The sequence below is a fragment of the Fusarium subglutinans genome (genome assembly GCF_013396075.1).
Source record: "Fusarium subglutinans strain NRRL 66333 chromosome Unknown NRRL66333_c0000194, whole genome shotgun sequence".
NCBI lineage: Eukaryota > Fungi > Ascomycota > Sordariomycetes > Hypocreales > Nectriaceae > Fusarium > Fusarium subglutinans.
This window is the reverse complement of record NW_023502257.1, coordinates 44,190-71,184: the sequence shown is the minus strand read 5'-3', so window position 1 is coordinate 71,184 and position 26,995 is coordinate 44,190. Positions and strand designations below refer to the sequence as shown.

Sequence of the window (26,995 nt, the reverse complement as noted above, 5' to 3'; positions counted from 1 at the left end):
CGTCCCTTGAGCCCCAAGAAAGGCATGACGGCCTGTCTTTTGTGCCGCCCCATAATCACGCTACTGTAAACTGCAGGACTTTCGCCCTGTATCTCATAAATGGTCATTTCGGCTGCCTATGTGCCATCCTCAAATACTGCCCATTCATCGTTCCTTGGATGTTTGGCAGCATCCTCCTCAACAAAAGTATTCCGTAACCACACGAGTCATTTACAGATCGTCGTCGGAAAGCTCACCAGGCAGAGGCATGGCGGCGGCCTCGTCCATCTCCTTGCGGTACTCCTCCAGGAGCTTCTCGTCGACTTGGGCAGTGGGAGGAGCGAGAGCGGGAGCAGCAACGAACTCCTATCATATCTGATTAGCATGTAGATTCAAGTGTCAAGAGATCGTGGGATATATCTTACAAGCTGAGGGTTTCCGACAAGCTTGCGGGCGAGCCAGAGGAAAGGCTTCTCGAAGTTGTAGTTGGACTTAGCAGAGATGTCGTAGTACTGGAGGTTCTTCTTGCGATGGAAAGTGATGGTCTTGGCCTTGACCTTGCGCTCCTTCACATCGACCTTGTTACCGCAGAGAACGATGGGAATGTTCTCGCAAACTCGGACGAGATCACCTGGAACATGTTAATTGCGGGTTTGATGATATCATGGGCGGGGTGGACTCACGGTGCCAGTTGGGGACGTTCTTGTAGGTAATGCGGGAGGTAACATCGAACATGATAATACCGCACTGGCCGTTGATGTAATAACCATCACGGAGACCGCCAAACTTCTCTTGACCGGCGGTATCCCAGACATCGAACTGAATCTGACCGAAGTTCTGTGATGGATTAGTGCCCCGCAGAGGTCAACGTGGGGTCGCGAGACTTACGGTGGTGAAGCCAAGAGGGTGAACCTCGACACCGAGGGTGGCCATGTACTTCTTCTCAAATTCACCAGTCAAGTGACGCTTGACGAAGGTGGTCTATCGCACATGGTGGTTAGTCGATGTTAATGCGTGATGGGGATCGCTTCATATCTCTCGAGAATCGACTTGGCGGAGTAGGGCTCGAACGTCGTTGATAACATCGCGAAAGAAATATTGCGTCATATGAACCTACACACCTTTCCGGTACCACCGTCACCGACAAGCACGAGCTTGAAGGTAGGAGTCTGCTGCTCAGCCATCTTGATGGTTGTGTCTGTGGTGTTGTAGCGACAGATGCAGAGGATGTAAACAAGCGGGGTGCTGAGAGGCGTGAGTTAGCTTCTGTTGAGCAGTCGGCAACAGCGCAAGACGGTCGATCGAAGGGGGTATGTAATGAGATGAACGTCGGTGCGAAGTGATACTGAGGGAATGGATCCTAAATACCTGAAAAAACCGTTGTTGACAATGTGGGTATACCCAAGATTGATTGACAAACTTTCAAGGTCGACCTGATGTTTTGAAAGCGGCGGGGGACTCTGGGCAGGGAAGGACCTCAAGCGAAAAATTCAGTCGCCCCTACCTACCTTCGAGTGGATAAGCTGCACGTGATACCCGCCCATTCAGTGCCTCCAGCCTGCGGGTGATCCACCTTCTGGCCTTCCATCACCAGCCATTACCGTCACCGCCTAGGAGCAATACAGTGTTATCATTGGGCAACGCCCAATCGATTCGGTCTTCTACGTCTTCCTGTTCGCTGGCTCGATCTGTGCTGAGCTGGCCTAAGGTAGAGGTGCCTTGCTTGTTCGTCATTTTTCTTTGTGAGGTGATCCAAATGCTTGTAAGTCAGGCCTTGATCCATGCTTGCACCCCGATATCCTGGATCGGGTGAGCTGGCCTCAGGGGACAAGAAAACAACGGACCTTGACATGGGGTGTCAAAATAAATACAGTAAAAGTCATCCTAAGCTTAGGCTATATCACCTAAACCTTTTTGTCACTTAGGATCGAGGTTCTGAGTTTTCTTTCCTCCCCAGGCTGGCTACCCCACTCCAAATCATTTGTTAGTCAGCAATTCCAGGCAAGCTCTAGGCATCTTTAGGTACCAATTCGTGCTGGGCAATACCAGCTTCTATTGGTCATTTTTACTCTTCCTACGAGCTTTCTTGCTTCATCACTACCTTAATCAGGCTGTCATCAATGAACCTTGTCATCTGACACATAGCTTTCCGTATCTGTTGGCCACCTCTTATCATGAGGCCACATACGGATTCCATGAGAGTGTCCAGCACACCTTGACTGTTTTCTAGACAACAAATACAAAGGCCATTGCTAATAATCTGCTGGCACCAACGAATACATACCTCATACAAAAGTAAGGTACCTTGATTAACATACGTGGTATTGTGAAAATGACCATATACTAGTAGCTTGGATGAACAGTGAGGTAGCCTTTGTTTGACCAAATACACATTTCCTCAAATCATGCTGCCTTCCGTAGCTCCAGTCGAATGATAACATAACCCCTAAGTCGTCAGAAGGCTGATGACTCCTGTGTTAGGAGAAACAAATAAGCTAGCTGAACTGACCAAAACTGCGCTGTATTATACACTACGTATGTTATCTTTGTCCTTTTATTTATTCCGGTTCGAAGTCCTGAAGTCTCTACCATCTGCTGCTAGTCGATAAGTTAACCTAAGGATTTACTGAATTACGTAGAGAACCACATGTGTGAGTTCATTTAATCACAATGTATCAGTAAGGTTCGTTATATCAGCATGAGACATAGTACTGTATGATCTACTTTTGTCATTGCAAATTAGGTTGCGATTTCGCTACTCATATACATCATGAGAAGTGTCTAGATAGCGGCGAGGTTTGAGGCCATAGACAAGACAGCCATCAGATTGGGATATAAAGCACACCAGTAACTGGATATGAGTCAACAAAGCACAAGCCTTAAGATAAATCGCCTCGATCTAGTAAAACTACCAATTTACCTCGCCAGGAGTGATTAGGTATAGGCTTTCTGGTTTATCATGGCTCTCACGACAACTCGACTTATAGAGGCAAAATATGGCAGCCCAACAATCCTCGCCCACCCCAGTCCTTTCTTGGAGTCAGGGTCAGTCGCAACTCTTGCCGCTCGGCCACACCATCTGGCCTCGACACTCTGATGAAAACGTTGTTCTAATATATTGTCAACTGGCGGTTTTCGTGTACTATATTGGATTACAAACTTACACCTTCGTTGCCCTGGACACACTCGGCCACTTTTCTGAGGCTGTCGTGGTTGGCTCGATTCACATAACCAAAGTTCCGGATTTCATCTCCAGGTTTCAGACCGGCGGATTCTGCTGGGCTTCCTGCAGCTACGGTGTTGATCCGGGCAAAAGGAGGGTCTAACGGTAGAGAAACTGAATCTGGCAAGATGCCCTGTGAGTTACTTGAGCTTGCAACTGGTGCAGATTCATTCTCATCAAGACTCGCGAAATGGTCATGGAGGAATTTCTCAATCCGGGTCATGAGAGCAGTGTAGTCATTCCGCAGTCGAATGATGCGAGCTCGTGTAGTCCGGACTGTCACGCTGTCAGTGGTCGAATCTTAAATCTGGATATATTGAAATACTTTGAGCAACGTCAATGTCCGCCCGAGGGAAACCATCGCTTGTCAGGAGAGAAGTGCTCATATCAACCCCATGCTATAATTGTGTTAGAGCGTTATCAACTTTTCTCGTAAAGCTCGCGAATACCGAGTCAAGCACCCCTCCTAAAGCCTTGAGTTCGGCCTCAATATCGTCCTTCTTTCGCTGCAACTCTGCAAAGCTTAGATGCCCCGCATCGCCATTCGTGACAGGAGCAGTGGTTTCCCCTGAGGGCACTGTCGGCGCGTGTAGATTTTCCATTGTTGGAATTGAGACACATGAAAGTAAAGTTTCTGAGACGGGGAGCTTCCTAGTATGTTGTCGGTAGAAAGGGTCTATGTGAAGACGTCTTGCCCCAGGCTGCGAAGGGTGACGCCGCTTAGACGGCGGGGAGCTTTCAGGACTCTTCAGTGCATATCCTCCCTACAACAAAAGAAGTGCAGGGGACCTGTTTGGTGGTGTGCTTGTGTGCGTAAAATACTGGTCCGTGCACATACACTACCCGGCATTCTGCATGAGGCTCCGAGCTTGTGCTGGCGACGTCACTTTTCTTCCCTAGCAACTTTTTCTCAGCAACGCGTCTCTTCATACTACGACATCAAACTGCTATTGCGACTTCTCCAATATGGCCACCGGGGTAGATGCGCGGCTCTTGAAGTCGACCAGGTTCCCCCCCGAGTTTAGCCAGAAGGTTGACATGCAAAAGGTCAATTTGCAAGTCATGAAGAAGTGCGTGATCTGATTGCCGGCCTCGTGTTACAACGTGCTAACTCCTCCATTCAGATGGATCGCCAGCAAAATTTCCGATATCCTAGGAAGCGAAGATGACGTGGTTATTGAACTTGTCTTCAATCTCATCGAAGGACCGCGATACGTATGTTTCCCGAGCCCCGACAAGTTCAGAATGCTGATATGTACAATAGCCGGATATCAAGTCACTGCAAATACAACTAACAGGGTTTCTCGACAAGGACACAGCTGTGTTCTGCAAAGACCTGTGGAAGTTATTGCTGAGTGCCCAAAGTAGTCCCCAAGGCGTCCCTAAGGAGCTCCTGGAGGCCAAGAAGCTGGAACTCATCCAAGAGAAGGTATGCCAACCCCTAATCCTGTACAGTTCTGTTTCTAATGGAATATGATCTAGATTGAGGCAGACCGCGCTGCAGAAACTGCTAAACAGAGACGAGACGACTGGGACCGCCGTGACCGCGAAGTAGCCGATCTGAAAGACCGCGACCGCCGCGACCGGGCTGTTGCTCGTGGAGATACCTGGCAAGGGCGCCGAGGTGACCGTGATTTCGAAAACCGGGGCAGAGGGGGTTTTAGGAGGGGAGGTCGCCGATCAAGATCGCCTGGCCCTCGCTTCCGTGATACCAGGGATTCATATGGGCGTGATAGTTACATTCCACGAGGAAGACGTGGTAGTGGACGCGCCGACCAAGGCCGACGCAAATCGCCCCCTCGATCACGTTCGGGATCGCCATCGCCTAGGCCGAGCTCAAGAAGTCGCAGCGCCTCCCGAAGCACTGATCAATCAAATCAACGACGAAGACCTGTCTCTCCTGGGGAACAAATTGACACGCGCAAGAGGTCGCGATCACCCAGAGGAGATACATATCGGGCTCGGGGAAACAAGCGTACCGAGAGAGGTCGGCCAGCTCGTCCATCTCGATCTCTGTCTTCGGAGCGAAATTCTCCCGCACCAAAGCGCAGGCGTTACTCTTCGTCAAGGAGTCGCTCTGTAACTCGTCGAAGACGACCGGCTAGAGACATTTCCTCATCGCGATCTGAACGGACATCGGACTCCCGTAGTCGAAGCCGAAGTCACAGTTATAGTCGCAGTCGTAGCCGTTCCAGCAGCGCGTCACCGGATCGCAGGACCAAAAGACGACCGAGTCATGGACGTGGTGGCCAGCAGCCCTCTAGGAAGAGAGATTCGCCTAAGGGTAGACGGCGAAATAGTTCTTCAGCTTCTTCGCCATCAAGGATTCGAGAAAATTCAGCTGATATTTCTGAAGATGAATCTCGTGCCCTGCCGGCCAAACCCAAGGCAGAGGTCCCGGCCGAATGAAGTATCTGAGGTCAGTTGGCCATAGTGTCTTGGACCGGCGCAATCACTGGCTTGGTTTGTTCGCTAAGATTTGACCTTGCTCCTTGCAACATCTGCGTCAACAAGACGAGGGATGAGAGTGATCGAGGTAGCCTTTTGGGGAAACCTAAGCTAACAATTTCTTCAAGCCCTTTTTGAGCCATGAGCATAACAATCATGCTTGGAATTACTGACTTTACGGCCTTGGAAAACAGGAGCCTATATAAAAGCTTTCTTTGTAGGATATCGACAGGACCAAGGACGGACATAACTATCAAAATAAATTGAAGCTTTTATCAAGTTCGAGCACCTATAACCAGCAAGTGAAAGCGTTCAATCTGGATCACATCGGAGACAGGAGAGCGGAGTGCTTCCGAATCCCTGCCTCAGATATATAATCTGGGTATCGAGTTCCACCACCACAGAACTCACTACACCAGGTTCAACCTGGGCATTCTTCTTCCGTAGTATAGTGGTCAGTATGCAAGCTTGTCACGCTTGAGACCCGGGTTCAATTCCCGGCGGGAGAGTTCCAGCCACCTGCGATACACAGGATTTCATTTTTGCTTCATTTATAACCTTGATCATTTTCGTTGTTGTTTTGTGGTTAAATCCATTTTAACCGAGATGCATAAGCGTCTAACGCGGCTCCCGCGCTTCCTTTTAAGCGCCTCGCATTATCTAATCGCAACCTAACCAGTATCCTCGCTTTCAAACGCGACCATTCATTATCCCATTTGCCGAAGACATCCATCCATCAAGTGTCGAAACCCATTAACGCCGACCTGCTGAGACAACAACGCGCATGGCTGAGAGAAAGGCACCGAACGGAGCTGTACCCGGTACTGGACAAGTGACGATGTCCGAGTACAAGAAGGCGCAAGCTCGGGTTCGCGATCTGGTCGAGAAGCGCAGAATGCTGGAGAAACGCTTGGTGCGCACTGGCCCACTGGGTGTAGACTGTATTTGAACTCGGCTGATATTGTCATAGACACAAGTTGAAGACAGCATCTCCCAGAAGGAGACTGCATACCTCGACAGCACACCAAGCGGCAACATCATCACTGGTTTCGACAACTACATGAAGGGCATGAGTGGCGCGGCAGCACAGCGACGAAAGGCTGGTCCGATGGAGCAGAACAGAGTCTTTTCACGATCGTCCCTTTCCTACCGACCTAATAACCTAGTATGGATGAATATCATTTACAACATCACACGGGATAGGCTAATAATGCTTCTCGCAGGAGGGTATTACACCTGGATCAGGAGGCTCGACGCCAGCTGGCGCGACACCATTATCCGCTGCATTCAGAGACGGACCCTCGAATCACCCGACACCGACATCTTCGACTGCGGTTAAGAACGCAAGCAAGTCGAAGAAGAAAACGGTCGAGCATGAGGACAGCGAAAACGATACTTCGACGAGCAAGAAACGAACGAATTTTGGAGCACAGCGCAAATAGCATATGTACAAAGATATACTCATGGAATTGGGCGTTTAACAGGGAATGGACTCAACGGTAGGGGTCAGGATGGCGTTAGTATTCATAATATAGATCACCCTTGAGACAGACGGTGGCTTGGGACTGAGATCACGGTAGGTTGAGGCTGGAATTAGCACGAAAATATGCCATTCTTAGGGGAGGTTGTTAAGCATTTGAGAACCGTCAAGGTACCACTCACAGCAGTTCCCCCGTTACTGGCAATTGCCTTACGGGTGAAGTCAAGTTCAGTGTATCGTCTCCCATTTGTCGTTACATAGGTGCTTATGTTTAGGTTGTGTGTCATGTCTTGAAATCATTTTAAGCTATCCCACCTCGACATGAATCAGATCGAAGCGACGTGACGTCTGTCAGGTAAGGTTGTGGCTAATCGCAGGGTTTGCGGTGAGATTAGACCTTGATTATCCTTTCAATTTCTATAGATGCATGTAAACGGATTACCTTCATCCTACTCCGTAAAGTAGAACTCTCCGCCGGCCAGTATCATTGCGAACTTTTGATTTGAAGGTTAGGTAGCACTAATTATAAAGGAAGGTAGCATGAGCAGTGGATTCACCGGAAGAGAGGGGCCGAGCGGGCGGCTGGTCATGAGAATGGAGGAGTCGTGAGGGGGAAGCCATGGCACTAGCACTTATAGGTGTTCTGCATACCTGGGCTGGTTGTATGATGAGTGTGTCAACTGGACACAGGGGTTCTTGATTCTCCTCTCTTCAATACCCCCCAGAGTCCTTTCTTTGGTTGATTCCCCTTCATATCACCTCCAATTACTAGCACCGCATTCTCTCGCTCTCTGTCTCTATGATGACGAGGCAGGCTTCGCGGTTCACGCCTGAGGTGCTGATTTCGGCCCCGCGTCGTTCAACTGGAGTCCCAAACTCCACTGGGGAGCTCGTCCTCTACACTGTGAGTTGGAGCTTGGCAATGCCCTCAATTGGTTGTGTCAAACTCATGCTAACATGCTCAGATCTCGTCGTACTCATTCGAGAGCCACTCCAAGTCGTTCCAGATCCGTGTTCTCAATATCAAAGATGACTCTTCTCATCTCGTTTCCGAGGACGCTCATGTTAGCGATCCTATTTGGATTGGAGAGAAAGAAATTGCTTTGATTCGAACAAATGATAATGGCTGCTCATCTCTCTACCAGCAGCATGTCTTGGATGGTTCCGAGTGAGCATCTATTGAAGGCAACATGCCGTCTCCAGGAAGCTAACAAACGTACCAGGGCACGCTTGATCAAATCTTTTGCAGGCAGCATCTCTAACCCAAAGGCAAAAGCACTTTCTGATGGTAAGGTTGCGTTCATTTGCTCCGCATTGACTACACCCAAGGGCAACATGTATTGGCAGGCAACTGAGCCCAAGACATACACAACTGCCAAGATATATACTGGTCTTTTCGTTCGCCACTGGGATGCCTGGAACACCGAGAATCAGAACTCGCTTTGGTACGGCGTGCTCACCAAGACAAACGACAGATGGATGTTTGAGAAGGATGGGCTCACAAACCTTTTGGCTAGTACGCAACTGAGCTCACCTGTCCCTCCTTTTGGTGGAGCAGGGGACTTTGATATCTCAGAAAATGGAATCGCCTTCGTTGCTAAGGACCCAGAGTTGAACCCGGCGAGAAACACCAAGACAGATCTGTACTACGTACCCATCAGGTCTTGGGCAGACAAGCCTCCTCAGCCACAGATCGTCAAGACTGGACGACTGCGCGGCTATAGTAGTGCACCTACTTTTTCCAATGATGGCAAGAAGTTGGTATTTGCTAGAATGAAGCACCAGCAGTATGAATCTGATAAGACAAGACTGTTGTTGATCCCCAACGTGGACGACTTAAGTAATGTTCAAGAGTTTTACCAGACAGACGACGATGAGGGCGGTTGGGATTTGAGGCCTGATTGGATTGTTTGGAAAAAAGACGACACTGAGCTGTATGTTGCGGCTGAGAAACATGGGAGATCAATGCTTTGGAAGTTGCCGTCCGATACTCTGAAAGCTCGTGATCTTCCAGAGGCCATTCACAAAGAAGGGTCTGTCGTTGAGGCACACACTCTGGGAGGCAGTGACTCTCTCTTCATTACATCCAAGTCACGAATCGAGAGCTCGAGCTACGGAGTCCTGGACCCGGAGACTAAGGTTGTCAAAGTAATCTCCACCAGTTCCAAGAACGGCAAGACATTCGGTCTCTCCTCGTCTTCAGCAAGCGAGATCTGGTTTCCTGGATCTGCCGGCTATGATAACCACGCTCTTGTGATGCTGCCTTCCCACTTCGACAAAAGCAAGAAGTATCCCTTGGCTTTCCTAATACATGGCGGCCCTCAATCAGCGTGGACAGATGATTGGAGTACTCGTTGGAACCCGGCCATCTTTGCTGAGCAGGGCTATATAGCTGTGTGCCCCAACCCCACTGGCAGTACTGGATACGGGCAAGCTCATATTGATGCGATTGCCAACCACTGGGGAGGTGCCCCGTATGAAGATCTGGTGAAGTGCTTTGAGTATCTCGAGAATCATGTCGATTATGTCGATACTAATCGAGCTGTTGCTCTGGGAGCCTCATACGGTGGATACATGATTAGTGAGTCCAAACGCTCTTAGGCTGGAGTTATACTGACACGAGGACAGATTGGATTCAAGGTCATGATTTGGGCCGTAAGTTTAAGGCTTTAGTGTGCCATGATGGCGTTTTCTCAACACAAAACCAATGGTCGACTGAAGAGCTCTTCTTCCCCGAGCATGATTTCGGTGGAACATTGTGGGAGAACCGTGCTGGATATGAGAAGTGGGATCCGTCTCTGCATACTGGCAATTGGTCCACCCCTCAGCTGGTAAGCATGTTACCAGGTGGCGACAAGAAATATGCTCACACCTTTCTAGGTCATTCATAACGAACTCGACTACCGACTGCCCATCTCAGAAGGATTGGCCATGTTCAATGTCTTGCAGGCTCGTGAAGTGCCTAGCAAGCTCGTCATGTTCCCCGATGAGAATCATGTGAGTGGTGAGACGATTGGTATATCTTGTTTATTTGCTGATAATCGATGCAGTGGGTGCTGAAGCCGGAGAACTCACTCGTTTGGCATAGAGAGGTCCTGGATTGGATCAACAAGTACAGTGGCATAGCAGATGATGAGGCCAAGCTTGAGAAACAGACTGAGAGGATGACTGTATAAATACATATGTACCACTGAGAATGTTATGAGGGTATTATATCAGGGGAGGAGGCGGAGAACACTTTGGTAAGCTCTCAGGTTGGAAATGCGCCATAACGTGATATGACAGGAAATCGTATTATATATTTCATTGGTTTATCAATCAGTAATCAGAAGAAGCCCCTCGTGGTATCTTGTGGCTCTCGGACACAATGGCAGCCTACATATAACCAGAGGCTGTGAATAATGGTACACGCGTGTCTCAGGGCTGCTCATAAGCTTGATCATAAGCTCGCGATGGACTTACCATGACCCTAATCACAAGCCTGATCATCAATATAGATGACAACCTTGGGTAGGTATGTAAGATAAAAAAAAATGACAATGTTATATTCCCAGGCAAGTCTTCTACTTTTCTCTCAGATAGTGAAAGCTATTATATAATGAAGAGAATGTAGAGAGAAAGGCTTTTGAGACCTTCTATGAGGTTTCTCTCAGCGGTACCCATTGTTGCCATAGCTAACATCCAAGTTGGTGTAAGTCGTGTGCCTACGGAGTACTCTGGGTGCTATAGAAAAGGCCCCACTCTTTTTATTGTTAGGCCGCGCCTATTATTCTTGCACCTCTGCTCTGATCTGCACTTGCCCCGAAGGAGCCAACTTCATACCTTTGGAGAAGCTCATCGCAACAAGCTTCAATAACTTTTGTGCAGATTCTAGGCAAATTGTTCGGGTATGCGCTGTGAAGCCATAGCCTTAGATACCGATGACGGCCCAGCTTTGCTCCCGCGACATCGATACTGAGACGAATCAGCAACTTATCAACTTACGAACGCATTCCTTTGACGATCGCAAGCCGAGCACCACAGTGACCTAATCACCAATTTACTCTCACACATAGAAACTACAACAGTCGCCAGACAAATATGACGACGCCGCCGTCCCTATTCCACGCGCTTCTCCGGCCCTCCATACTCCAGATCTTACGCTCAACGGGGTATCATTCTACGCGCCCCGCGGTCCTCGACTCTCTGACAGATCTTGCCGCCCGATACCTGTCGCTTCTCTGCCAGACTACTGCCCAGCATGCGATGCACAATCAAGGCGACAGCGCCGACTTTACAATCGCTGATATACGGATGGCGCTTCAGGACGCGGGTGCGCTGATGCCAGAGCGCGTACCTACCGAAGAGATGTGGCGCGGCGAAGAGGACTTGCGCGGAGTTGAAGAGTTTATAGCGTGGTTCGCGGGACAGCGCATGAAGGAGATGATGGACGTCGGTAGTGGGGACGGTGAGACGGATGCTACAGATTATCTCAATGGTTGGTTCCTACGGATGGCTTCCAGAAAGCACAGCTGACGGTGGCTTCACAGCTTTGAAAAAGAAACACAGTAAAACAGGCGAAGACGCTAAGTACCACGGTACCATACTCGGTCGTGGCCACGACACAGGCGAGATCCAAGTCGAAGGAGGGTCAGAGACCACCATCGCCGAATGGATCTCCAACCGTGCCTCGCCCCAGAGCAGCCCAGCGCCCGGCGAAGAACAGCAGCCTGACGAAGATCAGCCTCCACAGCAGCAAGCACCTCAACAAAACGGCCATGCTAGTGACGATGATTCAGGACTAAGTTCAGTCGGCGACCGTATAGATCAGGATACAATGGACTTGTCATAGTGAAAGACAGCGGCTGGATAAAGCGAGACGGGCAGCCTATGGGAGCGGTGGTTAGAGTGATTGGTTCTTGGTTAATTGCATAGCGACGGAGTTCTTCAGGGAGGAGGGCGACTCAGCTAAAGGGAATAAAAGAAACTCATTGGTCTCAGGGGCTTTTTCTAGCCAGGGTTTCTTGCTGCTTTATTTGGGCTGATTTAATACCAAGTAGACGTGTACATGCAGAGCACTTATACGAGCGTTTTTAGAATTATATCTCATAATTTCTTCTTGTCGAGTCTGAATGATTCGTCGCGTTGTTCTCTTAGAAGCAAAGTAATATGTATCTGTTCATGCAATGCTATCTCCTATCATAAATCTTGACAAATGCTGCTTCTGCGCATGTCTAGTATATAATGTTACAGTGGGCATCGCCGAGCCCTTTTATGCTATTATACATGATTTGAGTACATCAGTGTATATCTAAGCGCCGGCAATCAATGCGTCGCAATTTACTCCTTTGTCCCTTTTCGTAACACATCATACACTCCCATCTGCTCCGCAGCCTCCTTGAACATTTTTCTCTTGAGAGCATCGTCGCCTTCAGCGGGCCAATATCGCTTTTGTAGATATTCAAAAAGTGCTTCGCTACGACGCTGACCCTCAAGACGAGAAGCATCTCCCTCGGCCCATGAGAGAAGACCACGATCAAGATCTCGCTTGGCAGTCATGAGACGGCGTCGATGGGTCGGCGAATCCCATTGCAACTTGGTCGTCTCCAACATCAGCTCGAGAACGAGCGTTTCGGGAGGTATGAAGCCGAAGGCATCGCGGAGAGTCGACAGTGCGACGACAAAGCCTGTATTATCCTTGATGCGACGGAAAGTATGTAGGATCTTACGTGCGAGCTGACCATCCATGCCATCGGGTTGGAAAACATGTCGAAACTTGACAGTCTCGGCAAACATGGCACGAGTGGGCTCAGCCTGATCAGGTACAAAACCAGCTGAAACGTGGAGGCGGTTGACGGCGAGCGTCTTCCATAATGCACTAAATGTATAGGGGTCAGGCTCGATGCCCTTTTCCGATACGAGCGTTAGGTATAGGTTCATAGCTTCATTCGATTGTCCTGCTTGGATATAGGACTCGAGGAGCTGATTGATGATGAAGGAGTCAGCCTTCATATCCGCTTCTCCGAAAGCTTCCCAGAGCATCAGCAGTCGATCGTGCAAGTCTCTCACTCGGTAGTTCTCCGCCAATAGCGAGAAGGTTTCCAAGGTTGCTCGTGGTAGAGGTAGAGTGTCGTCCTTTTGTAAAGGCTCGCTTTGTAAATCGATGCCATTTCCTCGGGATTTGACGAACAGAATTCGAGTCTCAATCATGCCCCAAGCCATTTGATCCGCCTTCTCAAGATCTTCAATACCGCCGGCCCGTTGCCAAGCTGCGATGAGACCATTCAGCTGGATAGGAGCTGGCTCGATACCTTTTTGACGCATAAAGTCCACAACGCTGTGAGCTCCGTTCAGATCGCCGGCACCAATCAACCTCTTCAGCCACTTTCCAAAAAAGAATTTGTTAGCGACCACTGATGGCATATATTTTTGCTTCTTCAAATCGATTTTGCCGTCGCTCATCATGTCAACGAAGGCGTATAAGGCATTCTCGGTCTGATGTGTGGTTAGGAAGTATGATATGACTTGATCATAGTCAGCCAGCTTCATACCGTCTCCAAGAAGCTCGCGGAGTTGACGGTATGCAACCCAAGCCCTCCCCTGCGCCTCTTCCGTGCCCAACTCAGACCATGTCCTAATCAAAGGCATAAGAATGCGAGGGTCGGACTGCTTCTGGACGAGTTTGTCGATGGCTCGCTGTGCCTCTTCCAGATTACCTGTTCGGCAATACATCCTCACTCCAAGTTCCCAGAACTCTTGAAATGTTTCGGCATTTTCGTTCCCCAGGGTGCTCAGACATCTCCTCCAGTTCTCGATTGCCTTGGACTCCCATCCATCAACAAAGACCGCCTCAATTGTCAGAAGTTGCTGAGCAGGGTTTAAAGTCACGTTTGCCTCGCTCATGTCTCGAGCGAGAAGTGCAATATGTGATAGGCGATGAATATTGACAGACTCATCGGCCGAGAAGATCTTCCACAACAGATCCCATACTTCAAGGGGGACATGACTCCAGCCGTGAGCTAGAGACAGTCTGGCTGAGTGATACGCCTTGAATACCCCTTGCACAGTCTTTGCTGTGAGTTTGACATCGCGGCGATGATCCCTGGCAGTCTTCGATAATGCAGTATTGAGGCGAGCGATCTTTTTGCGTTGGTTGATTGTCCATGGCTTTTCTGGAATTTGAGGTAACGTGATTCGAGAACCCAGATTACCAAATCCTGGCAAGCCTGGAAGTTCTGAGTCCAGTCTCTCCAGCAGCTCTTTGGGTAGGTCTGCGCCAGTTTTGTCAATCTCCTTATCGATCGTCGCTGTATATGCGTCCAGCTTGGCAATAATTCTCTCGAGGTCATCTGCAGTCTTCATGTTCTGCCATTCGGGGCCCAGCTGATCGACCACATCCTGAAAAGCTTCTTTTTCGTCCTTTCCGCCAATATCGTCTTTGATTTCCAGAAGGGCTTCCTTGAGACCTGATGTATCGACTTCGTTCAGTGATGCTCCGAACGCTTCTTCTCCAGAAAGTTCAATTCTCTTGTTGTTGTCTTGCTCGAAGAACCGCACACTAAATGACTCGTTTCCGTCCTTCTTGGGATTTCGAAGAGATTTAATCCGGTCGATGTATTGCTGCAGCTCAAATCTGCTGGGCTTCTGTGTGACGGCATCATCGATTGATCGCTGTGTAGTGGCTTTGGTGCTATATGATGCCGCTATTCGTGGTTGTGTCGGCCTTTGACGAATTACCAACCGGCAAGATCGACATATTGTGTCATTGCTGCTTCTTAGCTCGCGTAAAAGCGGTCGGCCCGCCATTCTCAACACATAAGGGCCCAGGGTAAAGGTGAAGCTTTGGCGAGACTGACGCTGAACCTTTTCAAATGTTATCGATAAGAATTTGAGGAACGGATCTACTACTTACAAGTGGTTTGGGGGAGGTCAATCTCACCGCCTTCTACATTCGGCTGCATAGATAAGTTTTTCGAGTGGCAGAAATTAATTTTTGCTTGGTAACACTCGTCGGCGGGCTGAAATATTGCGACTCCAAGGATACCCCCAAAACAGCAGCAAAATGTCGAATTCCACGCCAGAATTCCTCCGATTCACAGGACATCGATCCTTCACCCAGCGTCTAATTCTCTCGACGCTGACTGGCAGACCTATCCACATTTCCAAAATCCGAAGCACATCGCCTACGAATCCAGGTCTTGCCCCCCATGAGATTTCCTTCTTGCGCCTGCTTGAGGCTGTCACCAATGGCAGTTCCATGCAAATTTCTTACACCGGTACCACCATAACATATCATCCTGGCCTGATCACCGGAACTATCGCTGGTTTTGGCGCTTCCGACGGCGATGTTATTGAGCACAACATCGCTGTTAACAATACCCGCGGCGTCACCTACTTCCTTATGCCTCTTTGTTTACTTGCACCCTTTTCTAAGGCACACATGAACGTCCGATTCACTGGTCCTGGCGTTATCACATCGTCCACCGAGACAGGAGATATCTCCGTCGATTCTTTTCGAACTGCCATCCTCCCTCTCTTTGCCCTGTTTGGCATCCCTCCCGCGCGGATAGAGCTTAGGGTACTTCAACGGTCATGCGCTGGACCCGGCGGAAAGGGTGGTGGTGGCTGTGTGGAGTTGCGATTCGCAAGTCAAGTGCGACTACCGAAGACTCTGCATCTCAACCGAAACCCTGGTCGGATAAAGCGCATTCGCGGTGTCGCATACTGTACTGGAGTATCTGCCTCCAATAACGCCCGCATGATTCACTCAGCACGAGAGATCCTGAATCCTTTGGTTTCCGACATTCATATCGCTGCGCAGTATGACCAAGCACCTCTTGTACCCACTGGTGACAAGGCAGGAAGCAAGAGACGGCTTGGAATAGGATTCGGTTTGAGCCTGGTCGCTGAGTCAAGCGCTGTTGGGATTCTCTACTCTGCAGACGTAGTCGTCCCCCCCCAGGGCGGCATTGTTCCTGAGGACATTGGAAAGCAGTGCGCTTTCCAGCTACTGGAGAACATCTCCCAAGGCGGCTGTGCCACCCAGGTTTCAGCCAAGACCATGCTTGTGCTTATGGCTATGGGGTCGGAGGATGTTGGTCGTCTGAGAATCGGCAGGGAAGTGCTCGCAAACGAAGAGATGGTTATCCTCGCGAGAGATCTGAAGACATTTGGCGCAAGCAGTTGGGGTTTGAGGGACGTTGGGGACGATACGAATGATATCATTGTTTCTGTTAAAGGCACTGGCGTTGGTAATGTTGGAAGAAAGATAGCGTAAAAGCACAGAATAATACATTTATGTTTTTCCGACTTTAGACCTTGGAAATTATTCAAATGCGCTAAATTGATATCATTGTCTATCGTTCTGAACTGTTCGAGCTGGCACATTGAGGCCTCGTCTCCGCGCTTCAATGGAAGCCATAGTTGCTCCATAGCTAATTGTACGGAGAGAATATGCGGCTGTTCTCTCAATATTCAACGCTGCATTGTGAAGTGAGTGAAGGACATGATATTCGCCGATTATCGCATTTCCGGAACTCAGGACATCAGACAGATGTGACCGTGTTGGTTCGTCGATCGGTGGCTCTCTAGTCGACGGTTCTGATTCTCCCGACGTTGAGTTCGCCTCCTCAGTTGTACTGGTGCGTCGCAAGAGTTGCAACTCGATGCCTTCCTCCTCATCGGCTGGTAATGAGCCGGGCATGTCCCTTGATACTCCTCGCTCTTCCGCATCCAGATCTTCTATGGTAGGACCCATCTCCTGAGCCACGTCAGGTACCATAGGTCGAAAGGTCTTAAGAGTCACCCGTAGTCTCTCCCGCTCAGTATGGACCGTCAGCATTAGGCATTGAACGGCGAGGATCATGACATCTACTATAACATAGTAAATGCGAGAAGTAGGGGGCTTTTGCCCTATGAAGTCGATGACCAGGCCACCGTGCATATAGCCTCGGTGGTAGTCAGGACCGACAGGCAGCGAAACAAAAATATGCAGAAGTATACAGATGATGTTGGGAATGAGAACGAGACACACGTGTATAGGACTCGCAGGCATCAAGAAAGGAAATGATTCATCCTTCGGCGTGAGATATAAGTACTGGCCAACAGATCTTAGGATGAATCGAAACATTGAGCACCTAGAGGGGCATCACTGGTAAGCTAAGTTCAGGAAAGATGCGCAAGTAGTCGAACATACTCCATATAGTACAGACCACTCAGCTCCGCGAAAACCAGGGTATCAAGACTTCTGAGCAAATGTGTGACAAATTCCAACTTTCTTGCTAATCCAGGGTTGCGCTTCTTCCTGCTTTTCTTCTTCTTGCGACGCTGAGGGTGCAACTGGGCGCGCGACCGAGCTGATCTCGAATGCTCGCGTGGTAGATTCCATGTGACACGGCTGCCGGATGAAACATTGACTGGTTCGGCCGTGGAAGCTTCATTCGGCGCCGTAGAGCTCGGCGAGGCATCATCGCTCATTCTCGAGTATCGTCATCTACATCTGCATCTAAAGGGGAGCTAGTTCTGCATGAGCAGGGTGACAGCTCAGGAGAAGCACGTGTGGCTCATGAAGTGGTGGTGAAAGGTGTATGGCCGCAGCAGAGAGTTGTCTAATAGATTCAAGGTGTGTATAGCAATGCAGTTTCGACTGGCGCTATGGGAATGTATGATATCGGCTACAACAGGCTCGTGAATTGAAGTGACTTGTTGCAACATGAGGCGACTTGAAGCGCCATGATAAGATTGCAGGGATTACATGTAACAGCCCCCAGGGCTTAGGTGCATCGGTAGACACAGTCTGTGAAATAGGTAGGTCCTCCTTCTGGTACTCGGGCCGGAAAAAAGTATGGCCCGACTATGGCGGGACAGATGCCTTCCCACAAGTACCTATCGTAGTACCCCGCCATCGGACCGCTATGGTGGGCGAAACGGCCCAAATAATTTCTGCCCTCCGTGACTCAGACGAACAACGACAGGTCAAGAAGAGCCAGCTTGTCATTTTCTCTTGGCTCCTCACAACTCCAAATCCTCCGACATGACGACTTCAAGTTCCGCTCCTTCGGGGGATCTCACTTCCCAGATCCTTCAGGCCCTGTCGGAAAAAAGCCCCTTGCTCTCCTCAGAGGCTTTCCCCGCCATCGCCTTCCAGGACATCAAGGCTGCGCTTGATCGTCTGGCTTCACGATCTATGATCACATACGAGACAATTGACAAGGAAGAGGCTATCCTTGAGCCCGAAGCGGAGCAAATTGCCGAGCATGGTAGTCATGAGGCGCGTGTTTTTGAGGCGCTTCGAAACGCCGTGGAGGGGTTATCGATCCAGGACCTTGAGAAGGCCATTGGCGACAAGACGGTGACCAAGGTCGGACAGGGCAAGGCTTTCAAAGAAAAATGGATTAAGAAGAGCGCCGACGGCAAGCTGGTAGCCACTGTATGTCAAGCTTATAAGTTCATATATGAATTTGGGTTCAACTGTTAGCTAACCTCGAGTAACAGGCTGAGTCCATCGAAGACGTCACCCGAGCGCAGCTACAGAAGATCAAGGAGACACGGACACACGAGCCCAAAACCTTGACCGATCTGCGAAAACGAAAACTCATCAAGATGCAAAAGGTCATCAGCTTCAAGATTGAAAAGGGGCCCAAGTTCGCCCTCGAAATTCAGAAGGAGGAGACCGACTTGACAGCCGATATGATTGCTTCTGGATCATGGAAGACTGCCAATTTCAAGCCCTATAACTTCAAGGCTCTCGGCGCGGATCAGAATGCTGGCGCACTTCACCCCCTGAACAAGGTCCGACACGAATTCCGACAGATTTTCTTCGAGATGGGTTTCGAAGAGATGCCTACCAACAAGTTTGTCGAGACTGGATTCTGGAACTTCGATGCCCTCTTCGTGCCCCAGCAGCACCCAGCCCGTGATCTTCAAGATACCTTCTACATCTCAGACCCCAAGGTGGGAGACGCGCCACGATCAGAGGAAGGACAGAACACAGAGGAGTATTGGGAGAACATCAAGCAGGTCCATCAGAATGGCAAGTTTGGGTCAATCGGTTACAGATACCCTTGGTCAGCCGAGGAGACCAAGAGACTGGTGCTCCGGACCCACACTACTGCCATTTCAACGGCTATGCTTTACAAGCTAGCAGCGCAAAAGGGACCTGATGGACGCCCACCTCCAGCGCGATACTTCTCTATTGATCGTGTCTTTCGAAATGAGACAGTTGACGCAACCCACTTGGCCGAATTCCATCAGGTTGAGGGTGTTATCGCCGACTACGGTCTTACCCTTGGTGGTTTGATGGAGTTCATGGAAGTCTTCTTTGCCAAGATGGGCATCACCAACCTCAAGTTCAAGCCGGCCTACAACCCTTACACCGAGCCCAGTATGGAAATCTTCAGTTATCACGAGGGTCTGGGCAAGCTGGTGGAGATCGGAAACAGTGGCATGTTCCGACCTGAAATGCTGGAACCCATGGGTCTGCCAAAGGACATGCGGGTGTTTGGCTGGGGTCTGTCCCTGGAGCGACCGACCATGATCAAGTACAAGATCTCTAACATCCGAGAGCTGCTGGGCCACAAGGTCGATCTCAACTTTATTGAGCGGAACCCTGCGGTGAGATTAGAGAAGGAGTAAAAAGTTTTCTATGGATCTGAACTAGGTAAAAACAAGCACAAAGGAAAGATACGTATGATGCGTGTTGGGTGTGTTAGAGAGCGGCATCTAGAGGACCCGGTGCAGCTGGTAGATTCATGACTAGACGAAATAAGAAACAAATTGGGAAACCCCGTTCAAGGATACATATGTACGTCTGGATCTGAAATTAGGGGTCCCCTGACGAGAGATGATGGCTGATGAGGATAGACCCTGACTAGAGACGGGAATCGAGGCTTAAGAAGGAGTCGTGTCGTCAGTGAAGCTTGTCTCAGAGATAGTGCCCCACAAGTAATGAAGCAGTTCACATCGTTGACGGTGATTACGCACACGACAGCTGGACCCTTGTTTTGAGGTTTCTCGGCAGTTGATATTGTCCCAAGTGTCTGATGGTAGTAGTGTCTGTGAGCTCGATTCTTGTTCATATGATCGATGGCGAGGAATGATAACCCACGACTGCAAGTAGCAAGTCCAGCTATGTACTGCGTTCCCCCGCTTTCGGCATCTTCCTTGTCAGCTTTGTCTCTCGATGGCTCCTGGGCCCCACGGCTCCGAACAGATCGGCCCCACGACCCTTGAGCCCCGCCCCGCGTGTCTGCAGGCTAGAACAGGTGCATCCACTTCAAACCTCGTCATTGAGATCTAGAGACGACTTTGACGTCTGTTATTCATCACGGCTATCGGGAATGTGCCCGCACCTTGTGATTGTGTACTTCCCAGAGCATCATATTGCCCCGCGTCTTGAGGAAGCAAACGAGCAGCTCAGAGTGGGCAATTGATCCTCATGAACTTTGTAAAATGCAACGCTGCCTGCAAGCAAGCATTGGTATATGCATGATAGTTACGTCGGTTGCGGCCTGGGGACAGTAAACGCCTGTGGCGTCCTTCCCCGCGTAAAGTTACTGGCGGCTGTGATTCCCCTGCCAAGTTGATGGGTGGTGTGACCTCTCTCAGCTCTGCTTTGAGGTATTGACAAGACCTCCCAGGTTCTCCGCGTTTGGATTGTAGGAGGGATCGGCGGTCTTAGTTAAGGGATCGAAGAGTCATGATGCTCACTGTTCATAAGCGATATGCCCATCGTTTCACGGTTTCGTCCCCCTCGCAATTTTCCATCAGATTCGTAAGACAGTTTTTCCAGTATCTGACGATCGCGACGTGCTGGTTGGCCATAATGGCTCCCCATGGGAACTGTCACAGACAGCAAAACAGAGGCGATAGGGACGCCACCTTGGTCATGGCCTGGTTGGCTATGCTCCAAAAAGGATGGTTGGCACGTTTGAATGGGATGTCCGGCAAAAGCTTATGCATCGACGCATCTATTGGCCAGTTCGCTTGCTGCTCTACAGTGGTGATGGGTGATTGACTTCCCTCCCGTGGCACGCGAGATCAAGCCCTGGCTTGGTCGAGGCATCCCTAGCTCAGACAGAGTAGCACTCGCTCTTCCCTTTTGCTGCAACAAGAGAGGAAAGGTCCATGGATCGGCGTGAACTGGCCTGATCTCCTCCTCTCACAAGATATAAACCCATCTGCTCCCCTCCATTTAGCCCAATCTTCTTCTCTGTCAAACTACCTACACTACACCCCAACCACTACTGTCAGACCATAATAACGAAGGATATATATCCAAATCCATCAATCCACCAATCAACAACCCAGTACTCACCTCAATCACTCCAACTACCCGATACCATGGACTCCGGTGCTCCTCAGACTGCTCCTACTGGCAACGTCAGCGGCCGTCGCCGAGTGAGTTCCAGCTTACACCTCATTTGTTAATATCAACTTACTAACACAACAATCACCAGAGCTCAGGCTTCATGCCAGCCTTCGCCAGCCTCAACGAACAGAAGCGAGCCGGCGATGCCAACGCCGCCCGTCGTGCGAGTATGTCAGACCAACAAGCAAAGGGTGGCTTGTTCAGCCAGTTCTTCCACAAGTACGTCACTATCATCACCTCAACACACGTCTTTGATATTGACAACTGTCACAGCAACTTCGGCAAGAACGCTGCTAAATAAACTAAACGAGAAGACGACAACTTGAAAGCACTGGCACTGTAATATTAGTATCATGATTGGCGAATTGCAGGGTGTTTAGGCCCACGAGTATTGTTTTGTTTGCGATTAATGATTAAGCTATGAAGATGCGAAGCCAGTTCAGACTTAGGAATAGCTTAACAAAATGGAATGATGTTATCCAACGTTTTGAATTCCTACTATCTGAAGAATTTTTCGTGATTGCAAGTATAAGATAGAAAGCTCTATATATTGTGAGAACTCATATCATTGACCAAATCGAAAGCATCCCTGCTGAATAAGATACCTTTACCGTAAGATGCTGGTTCAGCTACTTTATAATGCAATAAAAGATTGTTCTAACATTACCATGCGACCTGACGCCTCCGCAACAACGCAATATACATCCGTATATCCGACAGGCATGATAAATATATCCGCTACCATCTAGTCTAGGTGCTCATAAGTGCGTATCCAAGCAACATGTTTACATCTTCATGTTCTATGCTTTGACCATGAAAATCTGTATAAGATTAGTAACCTAGCCATGTAGTTGCGAAAGGACGAGTACATACCTGGTTCAGTGCCTTGGTGTCAAGCACAGCCTGTCTCTTTTGCGCAATAAATCGTGACCGCACAAAATTCCTGCTCCCTCTAGGCGTCGATGTGCCAGATGGTGTTGTGGCTCCTGTTCCAGGGACCGAAGCTGTTGGTGTAGAGTTCTGTGTGACTGATGTGCTGGTTGGTTCGGATGCTTGCTCTTCCTTCTTGCGCTTCTTCTTATCTTTTTTATCTTTTTTAGACTTCTTCTCCTTCACTTTTTCTTCGTCTGAGCCCTCGGGGGACCGGCTCTTGTCCTTGGACTTGGACTTGCGCTTCCTTGAGCGCTCTTCGACATTCTCGTCATCTGAAATGTCCTCTGTGGACTTTTTGCGGGACTTCTCTTTCTTGTCTTTTTTCTCTTTCTTCTTCTTGGCCTTGGCGTCATCAATGTCGCCCTCCTTTACTTTTCGCTCTTCCTTGCGTCTTTTCTTGCTCTTTGAATCGGTTTCTCGACTTGAAGTTGTCTCCTCTTCCTCATCGTCGGTTGCCTTTCTCTTCTTAGACTTCTTCTCCTTTTTGGATTCTTTTATTACAGGGGCAGATCCCATGACAATGTCCTCGTCGGAGTTCGACTCTGTTTCCTGGTCGGCCTTCGTCTCTTCTACTCCCTTCATCTCATCGCCGACCAGTAGACCACCGTAGACAAACTTCATGGCTCCGTATCGTTGCTCAACAAAATGGTGCGTCTTCACAGCGAGTCGTGCTTGCTGATCCTCCTCAATAGCATCATCCGTCTTTCCGTTGAGTCGACTGAGCAGATCCTGAAAGACATCTAGACCAGTAACCTCATCCTCTTTCGACTTGCTGAAGCCCAATCCCTTCATGTCATCCTTAAGAACCACGCGAATGTATGAGGCATTGGCGGCCGTGTGCAATTCCGAATGCGGCGCATCTTGTGCTCCGAGGAACTGGCCCGGTTGCCAGCCTTGAGCTCGCAAGATCTTCTGGCCGAAGGTATTCGTATCTTTAGTCCATTTTGTGTTGTTTGGATCCTTGTTGATCTTCCGTCGACTGTAGTTGGTTAGCGCATGCTGCAGAAGGACACGGCCTGATAACATGTGCCTCTTACGTCTTGTTTTCTGCGAGGAGTCCCATTTTTGCGATCTTGAAGTCTTGAAAAATGCGATCGCTCGATACGTTCGCGATGGCAGAGTTGGGCAAGCCTAGAGAAAAAAAAAGGTGGGCGGTGGGGATGTGTGGCCTAAAAAATATCTTATCGCAGGATATCATTGGCCAGATAAAGGACATGAGCGCCCCTCCCTCGGCGCTAGCTTATCTTCACCGAGGCTCACCGAGATCTCACCGGAGGGAGAATCTTAAAGATTTTGATTGGGACCTGTAAAGATAGTAGTACCCAGGATAGTCCTGATATTGCAGCATGAGCTTATAGGTTCTTCCACTCAGACATTCTCAAGTCCTAGGGCTGGATCAAAGTTGAAACCCTCTTCACAAGTTACCACGGTTCCATAGTATAGCAACTAAGCTGATTTATTCATGTATGAAGCCTTCGTTTGCTCCGTTCTAACGTGCATCAAGGTACCTACCATCAAGGCCCACAGGATTATGTGCATAATTGCAACCGCCTTTTAAGAATTTTCTCCGTTTCTTGGAACCTTTGAGCAGGATGATAGGGGGCAACAATTGGATATAAGAAGCATTCTGTAGATAACCGTCATTTCCAGGACTAATTGTCCTTGAAAACCCAGCATGAGACTAGCTTGTGTAGGCATATGATACATAGAGTCTAAAAGCAGCGACCTTCCCATGATCCAGGTACCTAGTGATTCATATTAAGAAACGCAGCAAACTCCGAGGCGTCCAAATCGCCTTGCTCTGGAAGGAAACCATAATGAGCAGTTTAGTAATTGAGCTCACCACTTCCACCACCCGAAACCTGGTCCAAATCCTCGTAACTCTTGAGGCTTCGGCCCTGGACTGCCTCCCGAGGCCCGCCTGCAGCACCTCCAGCGCCGTCACCCCATCGTGACCCGCCGTTGCGGTTACGACCACCGTCAAAACGGTTGCCGCCTCGGCGATCATAGGGTCCAGAACGGTATTGGCCTCGTCCGCCACCCATTCCCCCACGACGGATAGGTCCCCCACCAGAGCGTTCGTCCATAGGGTTCCAACTTCCAGATTGCATGTTTGCAAACATGGGCGAGAAGTTGCCTGGAGCCATGGGGAAGCCAGGCATGCCTCCTCCCATCATACCGTTCATGGTAAAGTTCTGCAGGTTGAAGCCTCGTGGCGTTCCACTGTTGGATTGGCCATTGGAAGGCGGGAAGTGACCATTTGAGTTTGCATCGGTTCTTGAGGGTGCAATGTGGGAGGGGTCCATCACATATGAGTTTATAAGTTCAAACTAAGAATCTTGGTTAGTACAGCACGATGAATTGTGATGGGGCGAGAAATCACCTCTTGCCTCAGGTTATCAAGCCAATCACCATGGCGCTTCTCAACGTGCTTGCGCCAAAAATGCTCTTCCTTGAACAGCTTGGAGCACTCGGGAGCTTTGCACCGCCATTTGTGTTCATCCTCTTGTTTCACATGTTTAAGAAGCTCTTCATCGACAGCCTCATCAGCAGATCGGCCACCCAACTTTCGAATATCGACAGATTGAGGGTCCAGAATCTGGGTCAGCTTATCTTCGAAAGTTTTAACCCAGTTAAACGCTCGAAGCAGTTGCTGCTCCGTCTTGTTTGAGGCGTTTCGAAACTTCTTTTCACCTTCAGTAAGCTCACCCTCGTTCTCTTCTACTCCCTCGCCCCTCCTCTTGCCTGGGAATGGCTCTCCATTGGCGCTGGCTCTAGCAACAGCTTTCGCAGCAGACGAAAGCGTGCTGCGAGGTCTGCGCAAATGGCCGCCAGGGCATTTTCGTGTGAGTTCGTGAACCGAATCACTTTCGAAAACACAAAAGAAGCAGAAGTTGAAGACGCGGCGTAAATATTCAATCAGAAGATCAAGTTGCTTCTTCTTGACCAAAAGATCCTCGTCATCAACTTCTTCATCCTCTACGGCCCCCTCCTCCTCCTCCTCTTCTTCCTCAATTTCAATCACGCCGTCTTCCTCCTCGTCCATAGCTTCGTCCATTCCCACTTCTCTGATTTTCTTGACCTTCTTGACAGGGGTGGGAACCACAGCCGGTTGAAGCTGACCCGCGTTTCTCAGGTCTTCGACCTTCTCTTCAATTTTCAGAGTGGCTTGGAAATCGGATCCGAATTCTTCTTCAAACTTGTTGACAATTCGCTGAACAAGCAAGAGGTCCTTGTCGATGCGCTCAGGGGCGGAGAAGAGATCCCATAGGGCCTTCTTTCGGGGATGGACAGGTGGATTGTGGACTCCAACGTGGCAAACAAAGTCTCCTCTGACCTCATCTTTGACAGTCTTACCGTTGATGGCCTCCAGAGCCTTGTCAGCAGTAGATACCGGCTGAGGAGATGTTATCGCCTCATCGCCATCTTCATCCTTGGGTTCAACGCGGTCTACAGGGAGTGATGTTTCGGATGAGGGGTGAAGCATGACCCAACCAATACGGTGATACCGCTTACTTGGGTTAGGGTCAGATAAAGAAAGCCACTTGAAGCCACCTTCCTCCTCGCCGAGATGTTCCTTACAAAAGGCCTCCAGGTTAAGGCGGCTAACATGCGGGGCGATGGTCTTGATCAAGAGAGTTGGCTGGAACTGGCTCTCGTCGCGGATGTCAGCACCATTGACTGGAACCAGATCTCCAACACCCAGGATCTCATTTGTGGCTGTAGCCTCTCCCTCTTCCTTTTCAACTACACCGCCACTGCCGTTACTCTCACTCTTGGGCAGGCCCTCAAGAGAAAAGTCATCAAAAGTACCCGATTCAAGATCTTGCTCCCACTGGCTGTAAGCACCGCGTCGGTATTCGTTTAGCTTTCCTCTGAAGTCATCGCGAATTTCCGGAACATATCGCTCCTTGAACCATTGCTCTTTCTTGTGCTCAGAAACAAATGTCCGCGCCATCTTGGCTTGAAGTTCTTCTTTATAAGCATCATATGCGGCTTGGATCCTGGCCTTTTCCTTTTCGCGATCTTCTGGGCCGCGAGCCCGTTCCGGTTCACGGCGTCGACCAGTACGCATTCGCTCTCTCTCCTCCTTGATCTTCTCGTTCATTCTCCACCATTCTCCAAAGTAGGAGAAGCCAACCTGATAATGGAGCTTGGCAGGGTCGGGGATGGGGTTCACAGTTGGATTAGTTGACCCGGAATCCTGACCAGGTACGTATCGATCAATATTGGCAGGTGGTGACTGCATGCGACGTCTGTCATCACGATCTCGATCGTCTCGTCGGGGCCTGGGTTCGTAGCGGTCGACGGTGGCTGGAGAGCGAGACCGACGGCGATCGCGGCGGTCGTGGCCTTGAGACTTGTAAGCTTTGTCTGTTTTTACGGTGCCGAAGCCTGCTGCTACTCGGTGGCAGGAAGAAAAACCGCCTCTGGAGAACAAACCTGGAGATCTTCCACGGTAAAATGAGTCCCCGCGGTCAGGGCGCTCATCTCGGGTTCGCGAGTCATCTCGGCTCCAACTACGATCAACCGGAGAACGAGCTGAAGCGTCGCGAAAAGATGTGTACGAGTCCATCGTTTGTAT

The 26,995-nt window shown here is 49.7% G+C and overlaps 13 protein-coding genes across 13 annotated transcripts; 7 read left to right on the top strand and 6 right to left on the bottom strand.

The window, feature by feature from the left end:
- Positions 1 to 210: 210 nt before the first annotated feature.
- FSUBG_10887 (GTP-binding protein nuclear GSP1 Ran) lies at positions 211 to 1,163 on the bottom strand (the record flags this gene model as incomplete). Its single annotated transcript, XM_036675511.1, has 5 exons — positions 211 to 345; positions 405 to 610; positions 663 to 816; positions 868 to 960; positions 1,101 to 1,163. 5 exons carry the CDS (start codon positions 1,161 to 1,163, stop codon positions 211 to 213), a joined length of 651 nt encoding a protein of 216 aa, XP_036533652.1.
- A 1,797-nt stretch (positions 1,164 to 2,960) lies between these two features.
- Positions 2,961 to 3,804, bottom strand: FSUBG_10886 (26S proteasome non-ATPase regulatory subunit 9; the record flags this gene model as incomplete). Its single annotated transcript, XM_036675510.1, has 4 exons — positions 2,961 to 3,089; positions 3,144 to 3,478; positions 3,528 to 3,600; positions 3,652 to 3,804. 4 exons carry the CDS (start codon positions 3,802 to 3,804, stop codon positions 2,961 to 2,963), a joined length of 690 nt encoding a protein of 229 aa, XP_036533651.1.
- A 364-nt stretch (positions 3,805 to 4,168) lies between these two features.
- FSUBG_10885 (serine arginine repetitive matrix 1) lies at positions 4,169 to 5,611 on the top strand (the record flags this gene model as incomplete). The annotated part of the gene is made up of 4 exons (XM_036675509.1): positions 4,169 to 4,272; positions 4,327 to 4,417; positions 4,467 to 4,631; positions 4,685 to 5,611. 4 exons carry the CDS (start codon positions 4,169 to 4,171, stop codon positions 5,609 to 5,611), a joined length of 1,287 nt encoding a protein of 428 aa, XP_036533650.1.
- An 877-nt stretch (positions 5,612 to 6,488) lies between these two features.
- FSUBG_10884 (chromatin modification EAF6) lies at positions 6,489 to 7,092 on the top strand (the record flags this gene model as incomplete). Its single annotated transcript, XM_036675508.1, has 3 exons — positions 6,489 to 6,563; positions 6,621 to 6,815; positions 6,874 to 7,092. 3 exons carry the CDS (start codon positions 6,489 to 6,491, stop codon positions 7,090 to 7,092), a joined length of 489 nt encoding a protein of 162 aa, XP_036533649.1.
- Positions 7,093 to 7,929: 837 nt separating this feature from the next.
- FSUBG_10883 (secreted dipeptidyl-peptidase V precursor) lies at positions 7,930 to 10,306 on the top strand (the record flags this gene model as incomplete). The annotated part of the gene is made up of 6 exons (XM_036675507.1): positions 7,930 to 8,034; positions 8,096 to 8,298; positions 8,354 to 9,711; positions 9,759 to 9,961; positions 10,011 to 10,127; positions 10,181 to 10,306. The coding sequence occupies 6 exons, from the start codon at positions 7,930 to 7,932 to the stop codon at positions 10,304 to 10,306; spliced, it is 2,112 nt and encodes a 703-aa protein (XP_036533648.1).
- Positions 10,307 to 11,210: 904 nt separating this feature from the next.
- On the top strand, positions 11,211 to 11,961 carry FSUBG_10882 (TAF(II) complex (TBP-associated complex) component; the record flags this gene model as incomplete). Its single annotated transcript, XM_036675506.1, has 2 exons — positions 11,211 to 11,577; positions 11,633 to 11,961. 2 exons carry the CDS (start codon positions 11,211 to 11,213, stop codon positions 11,959 to 11,961), a joined length of 696 nt encoding a protein of 231 aa, XP_036533647.1.
- Positions 11,962 to 12,449: 488 nt separating this feature from the next.
- Positions 12,450 to 14,875, bottom strand: FSUBG_10881 (uncharacterized protein; the record flags this gene model as incomplete). The annotated part of the gene is made up of 2 exons (XM_036675505.1): positions 12,450 to 14,799; positions 14,847 to 14,875. 2 exons carry the CDS (start codon positions 14,873 to 14,875, stop codon positions 12,450 to 12,452), a joined length of 2,379 nt encoding a protein of 792 aa, XP_036533646.1.
- Positions 14,876 to 15,171: 296 nt separating this feature from the next.
- FSUBG_10880 (18S rRNA biogenesis RCL1) lies at positions 15,172 to 16,386 on the top strand (the record flags this gene model as incomplete). The annotated part of the gene is made up of 1 exon (XM_036675504.1): positions 15,172 to 16,386. One exon carries the CDS (start codon positions 15,172 to 15,174, stop codon positions 16,384 to 16,386), a length of 1,215 nt encoding a protein of 404 aa, XP_036533645.1.
- A 72-nt stretch (positions 16,387 to 16,458) lies between these two features.
- FSUBG_10879 (DUF1746-domain protein) lies at positions 16,459 to 17,585 on the bottom strand (the record flags this gene model as incomplete). Its single annotated transcript, XM_036675502.1, has 2 exons — positions 16,459 to 17,245; positions 17,305 to 17,585. 2 exons carry the CDS (start codon positions 17,583 to 17,585, stop codon positions 16,459 to 16,461), a joined length of 1,068 nt encoding a protein of 355 aa, XP_036533644.1.
- A 556-nt stretch (positions 17,586 to 18,141) lies between these two features.
- Positions 18,142 to 19,742, top strand: FSUBG_10878 (phenylalanyl-tRNA synthetase alpha chain; the record flags this gene model as incomplete). Its single annotated transcript, XM_036675501.1, has 2 exons — positions 18,142 to 18,537; positions 18,603 to 19,742. The coding sequence occupies 2 exons, from the start codon at positions 18,142 to 18,144 to the stop codon at positions 19,740 to 19,742; spliced, it is 1,536 nt and encodes a 511-aa protein (XP_036533643.1).
- Positions 19,743 to 21,449: 1,707 nt separating this feature from the next.
- On the top strand, positions 21,450 to 21,778 carry FSUBG_10877 (uncharacterized protein; the record flags this gene model as incomplete). Its single annotated transcript, XM_036675500.1, has 2 exons — positions 21,450 to 21,506; positions 21,566 to 21,778. The coding sequence occupies 2 exons, from the start codon at positions 21,450 to 21,452 to the stop codon at positions 21,776 to 21,778; spliced, it is 270 nt and encodes an 89-aa protein (XP_036533642.1).
- A 499-nt stretch (positions 21,779 to 22,277) lies between these two features.
- Positions 22,278 to 23,473, bottom strand: FSUBG_10876 (Pin2-interacting X1; the record flags this gene model as incomplete). Its single annotated transcript, XM_036675499.1, has 3 exons — positions 22,278 to 22,298; positions 22,351 to 23,389; positions 23,448 to 23,473. The coding sequence occupies 3 exons, from the start codon at positions 23,471 to 23,473 to the stop codon at positions 22,278 to 22,280; spliced, it is 1,086 nt and encodes a 361-aa protein (XP_036533641.1).
- A 763-nt stretch (positions 23,474 to 24,236) lies between these two features.
- On the bottom strand, positions 24,237 to 26,986 carry FSUBG_10875 (arsenite resistance protein; the record flags this gene model as incomplete). The annotated part of the gene is made up of 2 exons (XM_036675498.1): positions 24,237 to 24,740; positions 24,794 to 26,986. The coding sequence occupies 2 exons, from the start codon at positions 26,984 to 26,986 to the stop codon at positions 24,237 to 24,239; spliced, it is 2,697 nt and encodes an 898-aa protein (XP_036533640.1).
- Between the last annotated feature and the right edge of the window lie 9 nt (positions 26,987 to 26,995).